The sequence below is a fragment of the Jaculus jaculus genome, chromosome 16 (assembly GCF_020740685.1).
Source record: "Jaculus jaculus isolate mJacJac1 chromosome 16, mJacJac1.mat.Y.cur, whole genome shotgun sequence".
Lineage (NCBI taxonomy): Eukaryota > Metazoa > Chordata > Mammalia > Rodentia > Dipodidae > Jaculus > Jaculus jaculus.
The window spans coordinates 16,591,989-16,610,968 of NC_059117.1; the positions used below are offsets into that span (position 1 = coordinate 16,591,989).

General features: G+C 39.8%; 1 protein-coding gene across 1 annotated transcript in view; it reads right to left on the bottom strand.

The window, feature by feature from the left end:
• Ptpn12 (protein tyrosine phosphatase non-receptor type 12) overlaps positions 1-18,980 on the bottom strand; it is an 87,430-nt gene that overhangs the window by 16,869 nt on the left and 51,581 nt on the right. The window contains exons 6-12 of the mRNA XM_004652893.2: positions 16,270-16,341; positions 14,225-14,284; positions 12,819-12,961; positions 8,722-8,788; positions 5,945-6,022; positions 5,756-5,851; positions 598-683 (exon numbers count right to left, since the gene is read on the bottom strand). Of these exons, the coding sequence (XP_004652950.2) occupies positions 598-683; positions 5,756-5,851; positions 5,945-6,022; positions 8,722-8,788; positions 12,819-12,961; positions 14,225-14,284; positions 16,270-16,341 (602 nt within the window). The remainder of the gene's footprint in view (positions 1-597; positions 684-5,755; positions 5,852-5,944; positions 6,023-8,721; positions 8,789-12,818; positions 12,962-14,224; positions 14,285-16,269; positions 16,342-18,980) is intronic.

Genomic DNA, 18,980 nt, shown 5'->3' on the forward strand with positions numbered 1-18,980 from the left:
GCCTGGTGGCGCACGCCTTTAATCCCAGCACTCGGGAGGCAGAGGTAGGAGGATCGCTGTGAGTTCAAGGCCACCCTGACACTACACAGTGAATTCCGGGTCAGCATGGGCTAGAGTGAGACTCTACCTTGGAAAAAAAAAAAAAAAGGACAAAAATTTAACATGCTACTGACTTCTATGCATGTTATATCCTAACAAAATTATAAAGTAGCTTCAAGGGGGCTGGGTGAGACGGCTCAGTGGGTAAAGTATCTGCCCTGCAACTCAGTACCTGAGGTGTGGTCCCTGTACCCCACAGACAAGCTGGGCAGGCTTCTGTAATCCCAGTGCAAGAAGGGCAGTGCAGACCCAAGAATTTCCTCAAAGCTTACAAATGCAACAGACCCCTGAACAATGAGGAAGCCTGCATCAAAATGTGGTGGAAGGCTAGGATGGACCTGAAGCTGTCCTCTGACCCCACATACTCACGTGCACATGTGTGCCATGGTACTAAAACAGAAACAGAAAACTAATGATACAGAAATGTCTGAATCTAGTGTTTCAAGTCAGTAGAGTAAGATAATCCTTTAAAAGAAAAGGTTCTGGGACACACGTTACCTGCGAGTTCTCGGAGGCTTGGGAGGAGGAGAATCTTGTTTTTCACTATCTGTTGAGCTGATCATATTTTCAGTAGTAATTTCATTCTGCCAAAGAGGAGAAGGTGCTTCATTAATATGAGGAGAAAATAATTTTCCTCCCCTATTTATCAACTGAATTGTCTCAAGCATTTGACTTTAAAGATACGAATTTTGCCGGGTGTGGTGGCGCACGCCTTTAATCTCAGCACTCAGGAGGATCACCATAAGTTCGAGGCCATCTTGAGACTACATAGTGAATTCCAGGTCAGCCTGAGCTACAGTGAGACCCTACCGCAAAAAACCAAAAAGATGCCAATTTGGCCAACTAACACTTTCTTAAGTTCTGGTCATGCATTATAGCCCGAAAGACCAAACAAGAGGGACTTAAAATGGCCCATATCAATACTGTATATTCTAGCATATCATCACTTATCAAATGCTACTGCAAAACAAAAAAGCTCCAAAAACATTTCCCAAGAAAAGAAAATACTATCAAGTAAGACAGTTCCTTCTCTGTACCCCAACACTACTTACTACTACAGACTTTATATGTGTAGAGAGGAAAAAGCCAACAAAATAAAGCTTATTAAACCCTTCACTTTTGGGTAATGTTTTTGGACACTATTACAAGTCCCTGTTATTTACAGCAAACTTTGACAGATCCTAGAATCCATTCTCCCACTGCGACCATGTGGAGTGCTACTTCACTAGGGAACACAGTGACTAAGGACACCGAAGGATAGGGAGAGCCCAGCTAGGGTAGTCACAGTTCTTGTGAATCACAAGGATCAGCACTGCATTAACATGCTAATACTACAAACAATACAAATGTAAGAATAGTAAGAGATTTTGGATTGTGAATAGAGGAGTTATGGATGATTTATATGAAATACTGCCCAGAACCAGTTTCATTTCCAGGAATTATTAATATTTATATAAGCAAGGCTTACATGCATCCTGGGGAATCAAACCTGGGCCCTCTGGCTTCGTAGGCAAGCACCTTAAACACTAGGCCATCTCTCCAGCCCACGAATGGTCTTTAACTTGGCTACATCTCAGATACCTGCATATGCTACCAGTTAAGGAATTCTACACTGAAGCTGTTCTGTTTTCACCGTGTGTGCGTGCATGGAAGCCACAGGTTAATGTGAGATGTCTTCTCTTACTCTGCATCTCACTGACTGATGATTATCAGGTCACTTGCTAAGCCTATGGCTTCCTCAATCAGTTAGATAATCCAGCCAGAAGCCATAGAGAGCTACTTGACTCCACCTCTACAGTGTTGGGCAGTACACCACCATGCCAAGCATTTAAGTAGGTGCTGGGGATCCAAACTTGGTTCTTCATGCTTGTATAGCAAGCACTTTACTCACTGAACCCTTTTGTGGTCTTTTGAGACAGGGTCTTATATCATCTATTAGTATTCCAAACTAAAATTTCTGCAAATATAATTTTTATTTCTGCAGCACAGAACATTTAAAAAAAAAACCTTTGAATTAAGTTGTTGGGAGAAATAAGCAAGTTTCTTTTTCCAAAGCATAGCTTCAGATCACTTTATTCAACCATGTCTTTATTTATTTATGTATTTTTAAATTTTCTAGACCAGCCTGACCTGGAATTCACTATGCAGTCTCAGGGTGGCCTCAAATTCAAGGCAATCCTGTTACCTCTGGCTCCCAGTACTGGAATTAAAGATGTGTGCCACCATGCCTGGCAACCACATCATTTTGTTTTTATATATTTTATTTATTTACTTGAGAGACAGACAGACAGACAGAGGGGAAGAGAAAAAAACAAAACAAAACAAAACAAAGAATGGGTACACCAGGGCCTCTAGTCACTGCAAATGAACTCCAGACACCTGTCACCTTGTGCATCTAGCTTTATGTGGGTACTGGGTAATATAACTTGGTTCCTTTGATTTTGCAGGCAAATGCCTTAACTACTAAGCCATCTTTCCAGCCCTTGTTTGTTTTTTGAGGTAGGGTCTCGCTCTACCCTAAACTAACCTGGAATTCACTATGTAGTCTCAGGGTGGCATGCACCACCACATCTGGCAAATAAAATAATTTTTAAAAAATGATGTGGTTGCTGGACATGGTGCATGCCTTTAATCCCAGCACTCAGGAGGCAGAGGTAGGAGGATCGCTGAGAGTTCGAGGCCACCCTGAGACTACATAGTGAATTCCAGGTCAGCCTGAGCTAGAGTGAGACACTACCTCGAACAAACAAACAAACAAACAAACAAACAAACAAACATTATTTATGTCAGAGAGAGAGAGAGAGAGAGAGAGAGAGAGGGAGAGGGAGAAAGAGGGAGAGAGAGAGGGAGAGAGAGAGAGGGAGAGAGAGAGGGAGCGCGCGCGCGCGCGCAAGCGAGCACCAGGGCCTCTAGCCACTGCAAATGAACTCCAAACGCATGGGTGACCTTATACATCAGGCTTTACGTGAGTAATGGGAAATAAAACCTGGGTCTTTTGGCTTTGCCAGCAAATACTTTAACTGCTAAGCCATCTCTCCAGCCTTAATTTGTATAAATACATCTATGATGTTCATACAACTATCTAATGATACTCTGGCAGAACATGCACCCATTATTAAGTGATAATACATCATTTGTATGTATCAACAAATTAGTGTGCATCTATTACCAGGCAAAGATAAAGAAAACGGAGTTTTAAATAACCACTTATTTAACCAGGCGTGGTGGTGCACGCCTTTAATCTCAGCACTCAGGAGGCAGAGGTAGGAGGATTGTCATGAGTTCAAGGGCAACCTGAGACTACAGAGAATTCCAGGTCAGACTGAGCCAGAGTGAGACCCTATCTCAAAAAACCAAACAACAAACCACTTATTTGCCATAGGGTACTAACCCATGTCATCTCATTCAATGTATGTCTCTGTCCTTATGTTCAGGTCCTCAGTCATTTGAAATCTCTGACAATAACCATATATGACAAAACTAGACTTAGTGTAGAATTCAGTAAAATAAACTGACTTACAGAATAAAACCCAATCAAGATCAGGTCATAGAAAAATGGCAATGAGAGAGCAATTTTGAAATTAAATGATACAAAAACAGCTATAAATGTTGCATCTCATTTCCTCAAACTTAATACCTCATCACTTATTTCAATGATAAGGATGTAAAGAAATCCTGTCCCTCCAAGAGCTCAGAATATTTAGGGACATGCCAATTATATGCAGAAAAGAAACAGAAGTATAAAACTTAGGGTGTATGTAGAAATGTGAGTGATAAAAGTACAGAATCTTTGTTAGGTAGAAGCTGGATAGCTAATAAGATCTTTTAAGGCTAAAATGACAAAGAATTACAGTGTGTCCAAAAGGGACTTACTGGTAGTAATATAATTCTGCTTAAATTAGTTCTGGTAAAAAGCATGTAGTAGGGCTGCAGAGATGGCTTAGTGGTTAAGAAACTTGCCTATAAAGCCTAAGGACCCAGGTTTGATTCCACAGTACCCACGTAAACCAGATGCACAAGGTGGTACGTAACGTCTGGAGTTTGCAGTGGCTAGAGGCCCTTGGCACACCTAGTCTCTAAAATAAGTTAAACATATATAATTTTGGTTTTTCGAGGTATGGTCTCTAGCTCAGGCTGACCTGGAATTCACTATGTAATCTCAGGGTGGCCTTGAACTCATGACGATTCTCCTATCTCAGTCTCCTGAGAGCTGGGATTATAGGCGTGTACCACCACACCCGGCAATAAATTTTTTCTTATTTATTTATTTATTTATTTATTTATTTATTTGAGAGCGACAGACACAGAGAGAAAGACAGGTAGAGGGAGAGAGAGAATGGGCGCGCCAGGGCTTCCAGCCTCTGCAAACGAACTCCAGACACGTGTGCCCCCTTGTGCATCTGGCTAACGTGGGATCTGGGGAACTGAGCCTCGAACCGGAGTCCTTAGGCTTCACAGGCAAGCGCTTAACCGCTAAGCCATCTCTCCAGCCCAATTTTTTCTTTTTTAAAGCATGAAGTGTGGAATGGTGATGCATGCCTGTAATTCCCTGCACTCAGGAAGCTGATGCAGGAGGGTCTCAAATTTGAGGTTTGCCTATGCTGCATAGCAAGACTTTATCTCATAAAACAAAAGAGGGGCTTAGGAAGATGGCTCAGCAGTTAAAGGCACTTGTTTGCAAAGCTTGACGGCCTGGATTCAAGTCCCCAGGAACCCAAGTAAAGCCACATACATATCGCAGCACACGCGTCTGGAGTTCATTTGCATCAGCAAGAAGCCCTGGTGCCCCCATACTCAACCTCTCCCCTTGCAAATAAAATAAAAAAATACATTAAAAAAACACAGTATAGTGTATATTATACACAAATAACTACAAAATGTATTATTATGCTAAGAACCAAATAAACAAAATCAACTAACAATTACTTTTGGGGTGGAAGAGAAGGACAGAACAGTGAAGTCTTTAAAATGTAGTCTGCAGCCTGAGCTAGAGTGAGACCCTACCTCTAACAACCAAATAAAATAAAATAAAATGTAGTCTGTTCCTAAACAATGATCAATTATGTTTTGTGACAAATCATCCCTCTCTACATGTTACTGAGATTACTTGTTTTTTGTGAGGCAGGGTTCTCACTCTAGTCCAGGCTGACCTGGAATTCACCATGGAGTCTCAGGGTGGCCTCAAACTAATGGTGACCCTCCTACCTCTGCCTTCCAAGTGCTATGATTAAAGGCATGCCCCATCATGCCCGACTTAGATTACGTAATTTATTTGGAGTCATTAAATATCCATTTTGGGCTGAAGAGATGGCTTAGTGGTTAAGGCACTCACCGTGAAGCCTAAGGGCCCAGGTCTGATTCCCAGTTCCCACGTAAGCCATTTATTTGCGCAAGGTGGTACATGTATCGTTTACAGTGGCTAGAGGCCCTTGCACATCTATTCTCTCTCTCTCAGAAGAAGAAATACAAATATAAATATCCATCTTAACAGGAGGAGTTAAGTGAGAAAATGATTTTATAAAATTAAGTCAAATAAAAACAATACATGTCATGGATATTCTTGTTAGATACAACACAAGATAAACAGAAAATAGTATGTTATTACAAACTTACTTTTTACTAAGTTTGCTAAAATCAACAGGCAAAGACCACTTACTCCATCAGCAACATCCTGGCTTCCATGAATTTCATACAGTTGTAGCTGTTTTTCAAAAAGCTGGGCAATGGCTCTGTGAACAAGCTCATACTGCTCCTATTAGATAAATGAAAAATAGGAAACGGTACTAAGAAATCACAGGAAAGCTTTTATAAAATGTATTTTATGAATTCAAACAAACAACTATACCTTTGTTTGTACTGCAGAATGCCTTTGTGTTCTCATTTCTTGTATTAAATTAAACACATTAAATTCCTCTGGTATTTTCTAGAACAAAGAATTTAACATATAAAGTGTGGGCAACTTCAGAAAACAGTCAAATCCTCCTCTGCTTTTTCTGGAGACCTTAGGTACATGCTGAGCACTGCCTATTGGATACCGTGCAGGGCTCTGCGGACGGGTCCTCGGTAGTCAAGCTGCAGAGCAGAGGGGCCAAAGCATGATCTTGGTGTAATGGAAACAGACAAACTGATAGCTGAAGTGGCAATTAAGTTGGATCTTAAAAGGTTAATATAGGGCTGGAGAGATGGCTTAGTGATTAAGGCGCTTGGCAGCAAAGCCAAAGGACCCAGGTTTGATTCCCTAGTACCCATGTAAAGCCTGATGCACAAGGTGGCAAATGTGTCTGTAGTTCATCTGCAGTCGCTGGAGGCTCTGGTGCACCCATTCCTCTCGCTCTCTCAAATAAATAAATAAAACATTTTTTTAAAAAAGAAAAGGCTAATCTATAAAAAGTGAAGGAAACTTACACAGCCATGTAGGTTGAGTATATTTTTTCGAGGTAGGGTCTCTCTCTAGCCCAGGCTGACCTGGAACTCACTATGTAGTTTAAGGGTGCCCTAAAACTCACAATAATTCTCCTACCTCTGCCTCCCGAGTGCTGGGATTAAAGGCATGCACCACCACACTGGGCCCTTGAGTATACAATTTAATTTGGAGAACTAAGAAGTGTGATGTGATTAAAGCCTAAGACTGACAAAAGGAGAGAAGATTCTCAAAGAAGGAAAGAAGATCAGCTACCTGATATCAAGAGTGGTAAGTATTTCAACTTATGTCTCTTTGGACTGGCTACCCCACCTCGAAGAAAGAATTCCTTGTGCATCTGGCCTTGAGACGAATGCCACAGACAATCCCAGCACAAGCAGAACTGATACTTGAATATCAGAGAAAATGACAGTCTAAACTTAGGGAGAAACTAGTGGAGGTTTACTGAGGCACAACTATTAGATCTTCATATTCAATACGAACATGTAGAGCCAGGTGTGGTGATATATGTTTTTAATCCCAGCACTCAGGAGGCAGAGGTAGGAGAACTGCTGTGAGTCTGAGGCCAGCCTGGGCTAGAGTGAGACCCTACCTTGAAAAACCAAAACCAAAACCAAAAAAAAAAAAAAAAAAAAAAAAAAAAAGCCAAAAAAAACCAAACAAACAAACAAGGGAGGAAGGGAACATTTAGGAGCAATAAGGAAGACATGTGTGTTGAAAATGATCCCAAGGTCCACAGCTTGTGGCATCAAAAGATTTTTATAGTAAGTCCCATAACAGGCCTAAAATCACATTTTTTAAAAGTTTTCTTATTTTTATTTATTTGCAAGGGGAGATAGAGAGAATGGGCACACCAGGGCCTCTTGCTGCAAACAAACACCAGATACTTGTACCACTTTGTGTACCTGACTTTACATGGGTACAGGGGGAATTGAACCCAGGCCATCAAGCTTTCTAAGCAAGTGCCTTAACCCCGAGCCATTTCTCTAGCTCTAAGATTATATTTATATCAAGTCAAATTCAATAAAATGGAACCTATGATCAAAATATACAACTTTTCCAATGTTTCAGACTCTTAAACTCTAGGGGGAAAAAGCTTCAAATTTCATTGGCTGGAATTCATTTAAATTCTTCTTCAGATTCCAGTTTTAAACTTTGACTTTTATATTAAAACAGAATCTTAGCAATTTGTTTCATTTCAAAATTTCATATATAAATAAATGATTTGTGAAAAACAGAAGTTAACCTGAGAAAATTCTCAAGAAATTATTTAAAGCTTTATTCTGTAGCAAAAATAAAAAATGGAAAGATGGGGCTGGAGAGATGGCTTAGTGGTTAAGGCGTTTGCCTGCAAAGCCAAAGGATCCCAGTTCGACTCTCCAGGACCCACGTAAGCCAGATGCACACACAAGGGGCACATGCATCTGGAGTTCATTTGCAGTTAACTGGAGGCCCTGATGCGCCCATTCTCTCACTCTCTCCGTGACTCTTCCTCTCTCTCAAATAAATAAATAAAATATATATATATATTTAAAATGGAGACGTGGCTGGAGGAAAAAAAAAAACTAAGCATTGTACCGACCCTATGTGTTACAGAAGACACAGGTTGACCAGTCACAGAAATTATAAAGGAATGAAGGCTTAAAAGCTTAAGTGCACAGCAAACGAATGCAGTATGGAGCTAGCAAAAGAGTAGTATGGACACACAAAGAAACCATGTTTTAGTTATCTCCGGAGCATCAGATACTATTTTGGCGGGGGACTAATAGTAGTACCCACAAGTCAGTAATAAAAACAAACAATGAACTTCAATCCCACAGCTAATGAATGACAGGCAGAATTCTAACCTGAGCAGTTCGGCTCCTCAGCCAGCATTCCTAACCACAACAGGTAAACATATTTACTGAGCAGAATATACTATATTGGGAATAAAAGGCAAGGGGCATTCTCCAACTAGGTAAGTCCGTTATACCCCTAGGCAGATACTCACTCAGCTTACTGAGCCATGCTTACTCCGCTGTCTAGCATATCATCTCAAGGCAGTATGTAGAACATTCTAGCTTTTCACTACACTATATTTCTTATGTGGTAAACTAACTCTGAAAAAGTAGTATGCTTAACAAAATGTGCGCTATAATTTACTATACTAAGAAACCTGAAAATAATAAACTCGAGGTAGTGCTGCACAGAATGATTCTTACCCCGGCTTTGAGTAGGTTCCACGTGTAGTCTATCGCACAAATGGCACCTGTTCTTCCGCAGCCTGCACTAAGGACACAACATTGGGAAGAGACAATCTGAATTTTGTGATAAAAGGTAATTAACAGGCTGAATCAAAAAAAGTCACCTAAGAAATTTGACAAAATACTACTTGCTTAGTAAAGAAAATACAGTTTAAAGTGTGTGGGAATCCTTGTTAATATTTGTACCTTCAGTTTAATTCAAGAATTTCTGAAAGTGACTTACAAAAGCCTTTACTTTAGAAGTCAACAATATTCTGCAGAGCTAAAATTACTGTACGCTTAAGATAGCACCTGAGTTTTTAAACAGAGGGAAACGATAAATCATTTCAATCTGCAGCAGGTACAGAAAATCAAAGCTGCAAACTCCAGAAGTGTCTTGAGATACAGCTGTCACTTCACTAACACAAATTACAAAACCAAATAACAAAAGACAATTGAAGCATCATCTTCTCCCGAAGACCTAACCAGAGCTAGAGAAGATAATGTTAAAGGTTATATTAAATAGGGATTGGAGAGATGGCTCAGCAGTTAAGGTGATTGCCTGCAAAGCCTTAACCACCTGGGTTGGACTCCCCAGGGCCCACGGAAAGCCAGATGCACAAGGTGGTGCAGGCATCTGGAGTTTGTGTGCAGTGCCTGGAGGCTCTGAGACACACGTTTTCTCTCTCTTCTCCCTCTCTGCTTGCAAATAAATAAAAATATTTTAAAGCTATTAAATAGGAGACATTATTGTAAAAAGCACTGTGCAGCTGGGTGTGCAATACACACCTATATTCTCAACACTCAGGAGGCCAAGGCAGAGTCCCCAGCCACTGCGGACTACACACTGAGGCTGTATCTCAAACTAAGCAACAAACAGTGATACACACATGCACACAGAAAGGACACAAAGTGTCTTTCAATAATGGTGAACAATACTGCAAGTAGAGAAAGGAAAAGCCCATTTCTTTCCTTTTGTGGATATATTTTCTAAGTCACTACAATTACCACACTGTTTTGATTACTTAACAATATTAAATAGGAGTTGGGCAACAGCTCAGTGGAGAAGGGTAAGCCCCGAGGGTCTGAAAAGGCCCCAGATAGTCTGAGTTCGATTTCCCAAAACCCAGAGTAAAGAGCTAGGCATAGCTGTGCACATGTGTAAACCAGTTCTGTGGGGACAGAGACTGGAGAATTGCTGGGGCTTGCTGATGGGAATAAAAAAAAAAAAAAAAAAAAAGACAGCTTTGGGTTGAATAAGAAAACAGGAGCAAAAAGAAGACCCCTGATATATTCCTCTGGTCTCCACACATGTGAGCATCTGCATACACATGTATACACTACACATACATGACACACTACAAATACTCAGCATGCACATGTGCACACAGAGACACAAATAATAAACAATCTCATGTCTACTGCCACAAAAGTTACACACAGGGTTTACATGATTTCTTATAGAATAAAATGACAAATTTTGCAAAGAGTAATTGAATTGCATATAATGTATGTATGAGAGAGAAAGAGGCAGAGAGAGATAATGGGTACGCCAGGGACTCTAGCCTCTGCAAAAACTCCAGATACATGTGCCACTTTATGTATCTGGCTTTATGTGGGTACTGGGGAATCGAACCTGGGTTAGGCTCCGCAGGCAAGCACCTTAATCACTAAGCCAACTTTCCAGCCTGAACTTCATGTTATCTGAAAAATGCAAAGATTTCTGTATTTAAGTTTAAGATTGCTTGAACAAAGAGGCCAGTCATTACTTACTTCTAGGAATGCTACACAAAATAATATAATAAAGTTATTTAGTAAATGTATACTGAGTTTATTTACCATACCATAAGAACTCTAGCCAGGTGTGGTGGCATACAATCCCAGCATCCAGGAGGCTGAGGACAGGTGGATGACCATGAGTTTGTGGCCAGTCTGGGGATACTAGGTTAGCCTGGACTACAGTGAGAGCCTGCTACGAGATGAAAGAACACTAGGCCAGAAGTCAGGGTGCGTGCTGAGTTTACAGCCAGCTGCGGCAGCCTGAGCTACTTGAGACCATGTCTCAAACGACGATCTCTATCCCTCCAAGAGCCCTGGAGCCGGGCATGTTTATAAAGTCGGAGATGTCAGCTATCTCAGGATCTTTAAAGTGAGGGGTGGGGGTGGGGAGACTAGCTTTCTGCTGTGTTGAGGGTTTCGGTAACTACAAACTGAATGACGACGGATAGTGGTGCAAACACGGAAATGTGTCCCACAGGAGCAGAAATAACACTGAGCTTGCTATCAATTCTGCAGCATACCTGTCAGTTTACACAACTTCTTACAGATTACTTTCCTGTGTAATTAGCAGTGAATTCTCGTTTTTTAATTTATATAAAATGATTCCTTCCTGCCTGCCAGGAGGATCTCCAGTTCAAGCACTTCCTTGAAATGGGGTAGCCCTGGCAGGCCTTAAACCCAAGACTGATCCTTTTGCCTCAAGGCCTTTCCAGTGCTAGAACTGCAAACGTGGACAACCACATCCAGCATTTATCTTGAATTCAATGGTGTCCAGACCACTAAGAAAGTCCCTATTTATGCTTACCTATATACATTAAAAAAAAATTTCAGGTCAATTATTATTAGAAAAATTGCCTATTAGATCAGAGAAAGTAATTTGAAAAATTTATTATTTGTTTGTATTCTCTGCTGCAAGCTTTAATCCTAAAAAAAAGAATACTTAATGAATGCTACTTCCACTGCTAGGACCTCTACTGATGGAAGATACTAAGGAAACTCAAAATTCATCAAATCAGAAAAGAGGCTGCAGAGAGCAACACACTTTTAACATGCCCTTCAAAGCTCAGGGAAGCTTGGTGACTTAGTGTTCAGCCCTGAAAAATCTCTATCACACCTTCAAAGGCTCCAAGTCCACTGTGGAAGAGGAGGTGGAAAGAAAGTAAAAGCCAAAGGAAGGGTACGACTGCTTCCAATGCAATCGTTCAGAAACAAATTGGCCTCAATATCCATGACCTCTCAGTGCCTGGTGCTACCTACACAGGACCATCATAATATGAGAAAAGATGATGACATCAAAGTGAGAGAGACTAGTTGAGAGAGAGGGTACACGATGGAGAGTGCATCTATGAAGGGGAAAGGAGGGGAGGAGAGGAATTATCATGGTTTCTTGTCTTAAATTATGGAAGCTGTCAATACAAAAAGTTTTAAAAGAAAGCTCAGGAAACCTTGTGAAAAAGGGAGGAGAGAATAGAACTACAGGGTGTGAAGGCAGATAGTGAGGTATTGTTCTGATATTCACAACCCCACATGATGAGTGATACCCCACAGGAGGCCCTCAGTGGACCGGGGTAGGGAGGACAAGGAGGAGGACCTGAAGGGAATATAACCAATCTGCAGCATGCTTATAAATTACAGCTCCAATAAAAATTCTTAGTATTGTTTTTCAAGGTAGGGTCTTACTCTGGCCCAGGCTGATCTGGAATTCACTATGTAGTCTCAGGGTAGCCTCAAATTTATGGCAATCCTCCTACCTCTGCCTCCCGAGTGCTGGGATTAAAGGCATGTGTATCACTACATCCGGCTTTAAAATTTTTTTATTTTTTATTTTTATTTATTTATTTATTTTTTTAGAGGTAGGGTCTCACTCTAGCCCCACTCAGAAAAAGAACACTTCATAGCTTTCTACCATGTGAAGAGCATTTTCAAACAGCTGATTCTACAGGCTTTTGCTGCTTGTTTCTTATTTTTGAGGCAGGAACTTGCCCTAGCCCACACTAAACTGGAACTCACTCTGTACCCTCAGGTGGGCCTCAAACTCATGGCAACCATCACACCTCAGCCTCCCAAGTGCTGGGATTAAAGGTGTGCATCACCACATCTAGTGTGATCCTATGGTTTCATGTAACATTTAAATAGTCTATTAACCAGATTAGATTACCATAATAAGGTCTTGGTTATAAATACTATATAATAGGCTAGAAAAGGTCCAGGATTATCACCCTATTAATGCAAAAATAAAAATTTAACTTCAAACTTAGAATAGCTCTGTATGTACACATTTGAAATTTCTTTTGTACCTGCAATGAATACATATAGGCACATCTTCATGTTCTTGGTATTTCCTCATTAAGCTTATCATGTCCAGAATAGAATCAAATGATGAAGGAACATCATGGTCTGGCCAGTTCACATAATGAAACTGATAGAGTCTACGAGATTCCTTCATGAAAAACAGAAATTCAGTAATTATGAAATATATTTAAGCTGTGTATCTCATTTAACTATCATTTCTAAGATATTTGTGAGGTATCTAAGATTACCTTCAAAAAATAAATCAGACAATGGACAGCATTTTTGTGATTGTTTACTACCTGCTCAGTGCTGACAGTAATGGCTTCATATGAAACAATTTATGTAATCTCCATGAGGAAAATGGCATTTATACTGTGTTCATTTTATAGGTTAAAGAAAATGAAACAGAAAGATTTATTTGCTTAGTATTTTATGTATGACCAGAAAAGTCAGGGAGAATACATGAGTTACATCTCTTGAGAGGAATGATGTATTCTATAACCAAACTTAAGTATTTATAATAGTTTAATAAAAAGAGATAAGAAAGATGACAGGTATTTTCTCCAATACCCATCAGATTTTTAAAAAATCCTTCCTAAAAACATTATTTTGTTTGGCTCTAAAGCACTTAAGTCCCTAGGGCTGGAGAGATGGCTTAGAGGTAAAGGCGCTTGCCTGCAAAGCAAAAGGACCCAGGATCAATAATTTCCAGTACATACATAAAACCAGATCCACAAGGTGGCACATGTGCCTAGAGTTTGTTTGCAGTGGCTAGATGCCCTGGCATGCTCATTCTCTATCTGCTTCTCCCTCTCTCTCAAGTAAATAAACAAATATATCTGGGGGGGGGGGGGAGAGAACCACTTAAGCCTGTATCTTGAATTTTAAAAGTGTATATAAAAGAAAGTTTACTTTTTTATTTCTCGTAGTGTTAAATATTGAATCCCAGGCCTGGACTGAGGAGATGGCTCAGTAGTTGAAGGCACTTGCTTGAACAGCAGGACTTGTGCAGGCTAGACTAACTGCCCACCACTGAGCTACACCCCAGCCCTCAATGAAGATTTAATTTTCAAGTCATGATTCATCTCCTTTTAAAAAACTGTGAACTGCAATAAATAATAAATATGTAAATCATGCTGTACTTCAACAGAAGCAAACTATCTGGAACAAAAGCAGCATAGTTACCTCGCACACAAAATATCTGATTTACAGAAAGTTGCTTTAAGTAAATAATTACATAAAATCTTATGTAAAAAGTAAAACTTTGATTTAACTATGAAAATAGTGTAGTATATATGTTATCTTCTCTTTATAAACCATGAGGCAAAGTGACCTTTAATCCTAGCACTTGCAGGAGGTGGAGGGAGGGGAAGAGAGATGAACTCTTTTGTCTCTAATGGACATTACTTACATTTTGAAATTCAAGTAAGAGAGTCCTAATAAAGTAGTCTGTTCTTGCTTGCTCATCTTCCTAAAGACAGAGAAATATTTGTAAATCAGAAAAAATTTAAAAATACACATCAAGACAAGCAAAATACTTAAAGAACACAATTTACTCAATTCCCAGCCTCCTAATGTTCATCTAAGTTTTATTTATATAACCAATTACTTAATAAGGGCTTATCATCTAGTAAAATACTAGCAAAACAGCAATCACTTCTAGAACTGTGCAACGTAAGCCAAACAAAATGCCACTCCTTTGTGCCTATCACCATAGTCTACCTTCAACCCTTTTATCTTATTCATAAAACTCTAGTTTCCCCATCTAAAACCCAAATCTCAATTTAAATGAGTGGCAACTGGGGAAAAACGTGGGAAGTCCAGCTACTTTTGATACCGTAAGCACTTTGAAAGTGTGTAACTTAGCCCATCAGTTTGTCATTAATGAAGTTTTTCTTCTTGCCCTGCAGTTATATGACCACAGATGGTTTGCATCAGTGACGGGCAGTAACAGAGTATGCTACCTTATTAATAAAGTGTATGTTCACTATTATTCTAGCACTGTTTTAAACATTGGCATTTACTTTGTATTTTTCAGATATTAAGATAAAGCAAAGCTTCACTTTTATCAAAAAATGAATACAGAAGCCAGGCATGATAGCACACATCTATCACCTCAGCACTCAGGAGGCTGAGTCAGAAGGATTACCATGAGTTCAGGGCAGCCTTGGCTACACAGATAGATCATTAAGTAGTAAACTATGCACTTTGGGTTTCTATTTTTCTTTTCATCTCTTTTGAGACAGGATCTTCCATGTAGCCTCTAGCTGGTTTGGAACTTGGTATGTAGACCAGGTTGGCCTTGAACTTGTAGTGCTCCTCTGCTTCCTGAGTGCTGGGAATACAGGAAATGCATGCAGCAACAGTAGGTTCATTGTTTAGGTTTGATGTCAAATTACCTGCTATAAGGCTTAGTTTTGGCTTCTAGGATGGCAATTCTCAGGTTTTTTTTGGGTGTGGGGGGGGGGTTGGAGATAGGGTATAGCCCAGGAAGACCTGGAATTCACTATGGAGTCTCAGGGTGGCCCCGAACTCACAGCAATACTCCTACCGCTGCCTCCCGAGTGCTGGGATTAAAGGCATGTGCCACCATGCTTGGCTTGTAATGCTAATTCTTATCTTTATAGATAATTATAAAATTGTGGGTGAGGTCTGGACAGACAGCTCAGTGGTTCAAGGTGCTTGCTTGCAAAGCCTCCTGGTCTGGATTCAATTTCCCAGTACTGATTAAAGCCAGAGCATGAAGTGGAACACTCACCTAGTTTACCGTTCACCTAGTTTACCGTAACAAGAGGCCCTAGTGTGCCCATACACTCACAAACACAAAACACACTCTCCTTCTTCCTCTCTTCCTCTACCTCAAGTTAATAAATAAAAGTATTTCTTAAATGTGGGTGAGGATAACATAGATAAAGGTTACCATGAAACAGTCATCAAGGTTTTTCCTTTATTTGAGATTGAGTACTTTATACCAACTTCCAAATAGATCATTTAAATAACACAGTTACAGAAATACTTATCATCAAAAATATTCAAAGGGGCTGGAGGGATGGCTTAGCAGTTAAGGCATTTGCCTGCAAAGCCAAAGGACCCATGTTAGCCAGATGCACAAGGGGGTGCATGCATCTGGAGTTCGTCTGCAGTGTCTGGAGGCCCTGGCACATCTCCCCCACTCTGTCAAATAAATAAATTAGTAATAATAAAAAATATATTCAAAGGCTAAATCAACACAAACTATAAAAAGTACTTTTATTATAAGAGTCATTCTCAAAGCTTCTACATTTAGCAGAAATATAAAGGCAAACATCATCACTATTTGTTTATTATGAGCATGCAAGAGTTTACATATAATTAAGTACTTGTCTTTTATTAGCTGGGGATCATATATGATAATTATTCCCTTGTCTAGCACACCAATTTTCTGATTAAATAATGTATACTTAAAAAGGTACTTACACAAGAAATTTTAAATGGTGCAAATGTTATAGGGTCTTCTCCATTCAAAGGCCAATAACGCTCACACTTTTTCTGTAGTGAAAAAAAAAAAAAAAGAATTAAGTACCAAGAAGATAACTATTCTTAAACTTCTAAAATATTGTATCTTAACAAGTTAGTCTGGCTGGGCATGGTGGCACATGCTTTTAATCCCAGTACTCAGGAGACAGAGGTAGGAGGATTGCCATGAGTTTGAGGTCATCCTAAGACTATGTAGTAAATTCCAGATCAGCCTGAGCTAGAGTGAAACCCTACCTGGGGGGCGGGTGGCAGGTGGGTGTCAGCCTGATACTTTTCCAAAACAGAAAAACCAACATGACCAGGACAGTTGCTGGGAGTGCTCAGATTTACTGCAATTTTCATTACAAATATAATCATGTAGCTGGGCATGCTGGTGCATGCCTTTAATCCCAGCACTCAGTAGGCAGAAGTAGGATTGCCGTGAGTTTGAGGCTACCCTGAGACTATGAATTTCAGGTCCACCTGAGCTAGAATGAGACCCTACCTCAAAAAACAAAACAAACAAAAACTATAGACATATATATGATCATGTGTGATCTCCACCTTATTAATACTATAACTATAATACACAAACTCAGCCAAGCATTTGGGAGGATGAGGAAGGAAGATCTCTGTGAGTTCTAAGCCAGCCTGGAGCTACAGAGTAAGTTCCATGTCGGCCTGGGGCTAGAGTAAGACCTAATATGAAGCCCATTTCTTTTTAATTCATTTATTTACTTATGAGAAAGGGAGAATATGGCTATACCACAGCCTCTTGCCACTGCAAGTGAAATGTGCTACATTTGTGTGTACATTTGGCTCCACATAGGTACTAAGGAATCACACCCATAACAGCAGGATTTGGAAGCAACCACTAAGCCACCTCTCTCGTCCCAAGCCCTATCATTTTAAGGCAAGTAAATGAGCCTAATTTTAAAGAAGCAAGGAATGACTCAATTCCTATCAGAACAAAATAAAACCATAGCTTACAATTGCTACCTAGCTTAAAAGAAAAGTTTTGACAGCAGGAAATGCATGTAAGTGAAATCTCTTTCTTAAGATCATTTTAAACCAACACATAAAAATAAAAATTGTATAGTGGGGTAAAATAATGCTTCAATACATGAATTCATTGTACAAAATTTAAATTAGATTAGACTTTCTCATTAGACATTTATTATTTTTTTTAATTTTTGGTTTTTCGAGGTAGGGTCTCACTCTGGTCCAGGCTAACCTGGAATTAACTCTGTAGTCTCAGGGTGGCCTTGAAATCTCAGCGATCCCCCTACCTCTGCCTCCCGAGTGCTGGGATTAAAGGCATGAGCCATCATGCCCGGCTTATTATTTCTTTATAGCAATAACTTTTTTGGGTTTTTTTTTTTTTGAGGGAGTAAGGGAGAAAACAGGTGCACCAGGGTCTCTAGCCAATGGAAATGAACTCAGCAGTTAAGGCATTTGCTGGTAAAGCCTAATGTCCTGGGGTTCAATTCCCCAGTACCCACGTAAAGCCAGATGCATAAAGTGGTATGTGTATCTGGAGGTCATTTGCAATGGCTAGAGGCACTGGTGTGCCCCTTCATATTCATTCTCATTGTCTCTTAAAAAGAAAAAGAAAAAAGAAACATCTGGTGTTTCAGCGTATGCAAGAGCAAATACTAATATTTTGGAGATGTTAAGACCACAGGTAACATACAAGCCTTATTACCTATAAGTTTATGGAAAACAAAGCACTCAATTATTTAGAGGGTTGATTTTGGATAGTTTGGTTCACTACTGGAATTTTAGTGTTTTAAAACAAATATAAAGGTTATAGAAGATTAACTTAGGTAAGAATTGAAAGATGTGGGAATAAAATTTTTAATTTTTTTTTTTCAGGAACTCCAGCTAGGCAAGCTTGGCATATCTTTATTGAAATCTCAAACCCACCACCACACCTTAGGGCTGTTAGTGACACCTCCTCCAGCCAAGTGGCTGCATATCAAAACTACAAGCTAATAAAACACTGAATATATTGGGGCTGAATATATATATTCAAACTACCACAAGTATGTATTTATTCTTGCCATTCTTCTTGTTTTATAGTGCTTCCTTTTTTCCCTTTACTCTCTGTCTCTCTTTTCTGTTTTTATTTTTTAATTTTTATTAGCATTTTCCATGATTATAAAATAATCCCATGATAATTCCCTCCCTCCCACAAATTTTTAATTTTTTAAAAAAATATTTTATTTATTTGAGAGAGAGAGGCGGGGGAAGGCAAATAGAAAAAAAGAATGGGCATGCCAGGGCTTCTAGCCACTGCAAATGAACTCCAGATTCATGCAACCCCTTGTGCATCTGGCTTATGTGGGCCATGGGGAATTCCAACCAGGGTCCTAAGGCTTCAAAGGCAAATGCCTTGACTACTAAGCCATTCCCCCAGCCCATAAAATGTCTTTAATTGAGGGGCTGGAGAGATAGTTTAGTGATTAAAAGTACTTGCCATCAAAGCCTAAGAACTCAGGTTCTATTCTCCAGTACCCATGTAAGCCAGATGTAGCACATGCATTTGGAGTTCATTTGCATTGGCTAGAGGTCCTGGCATGCCCATCTCTCTGTGTGTGTACTGCCCCTCTCAAATAAATAAAAAATATCCTAGCCAGGCATGGTGCCGCACGCCTTTAATCCCAGCACTC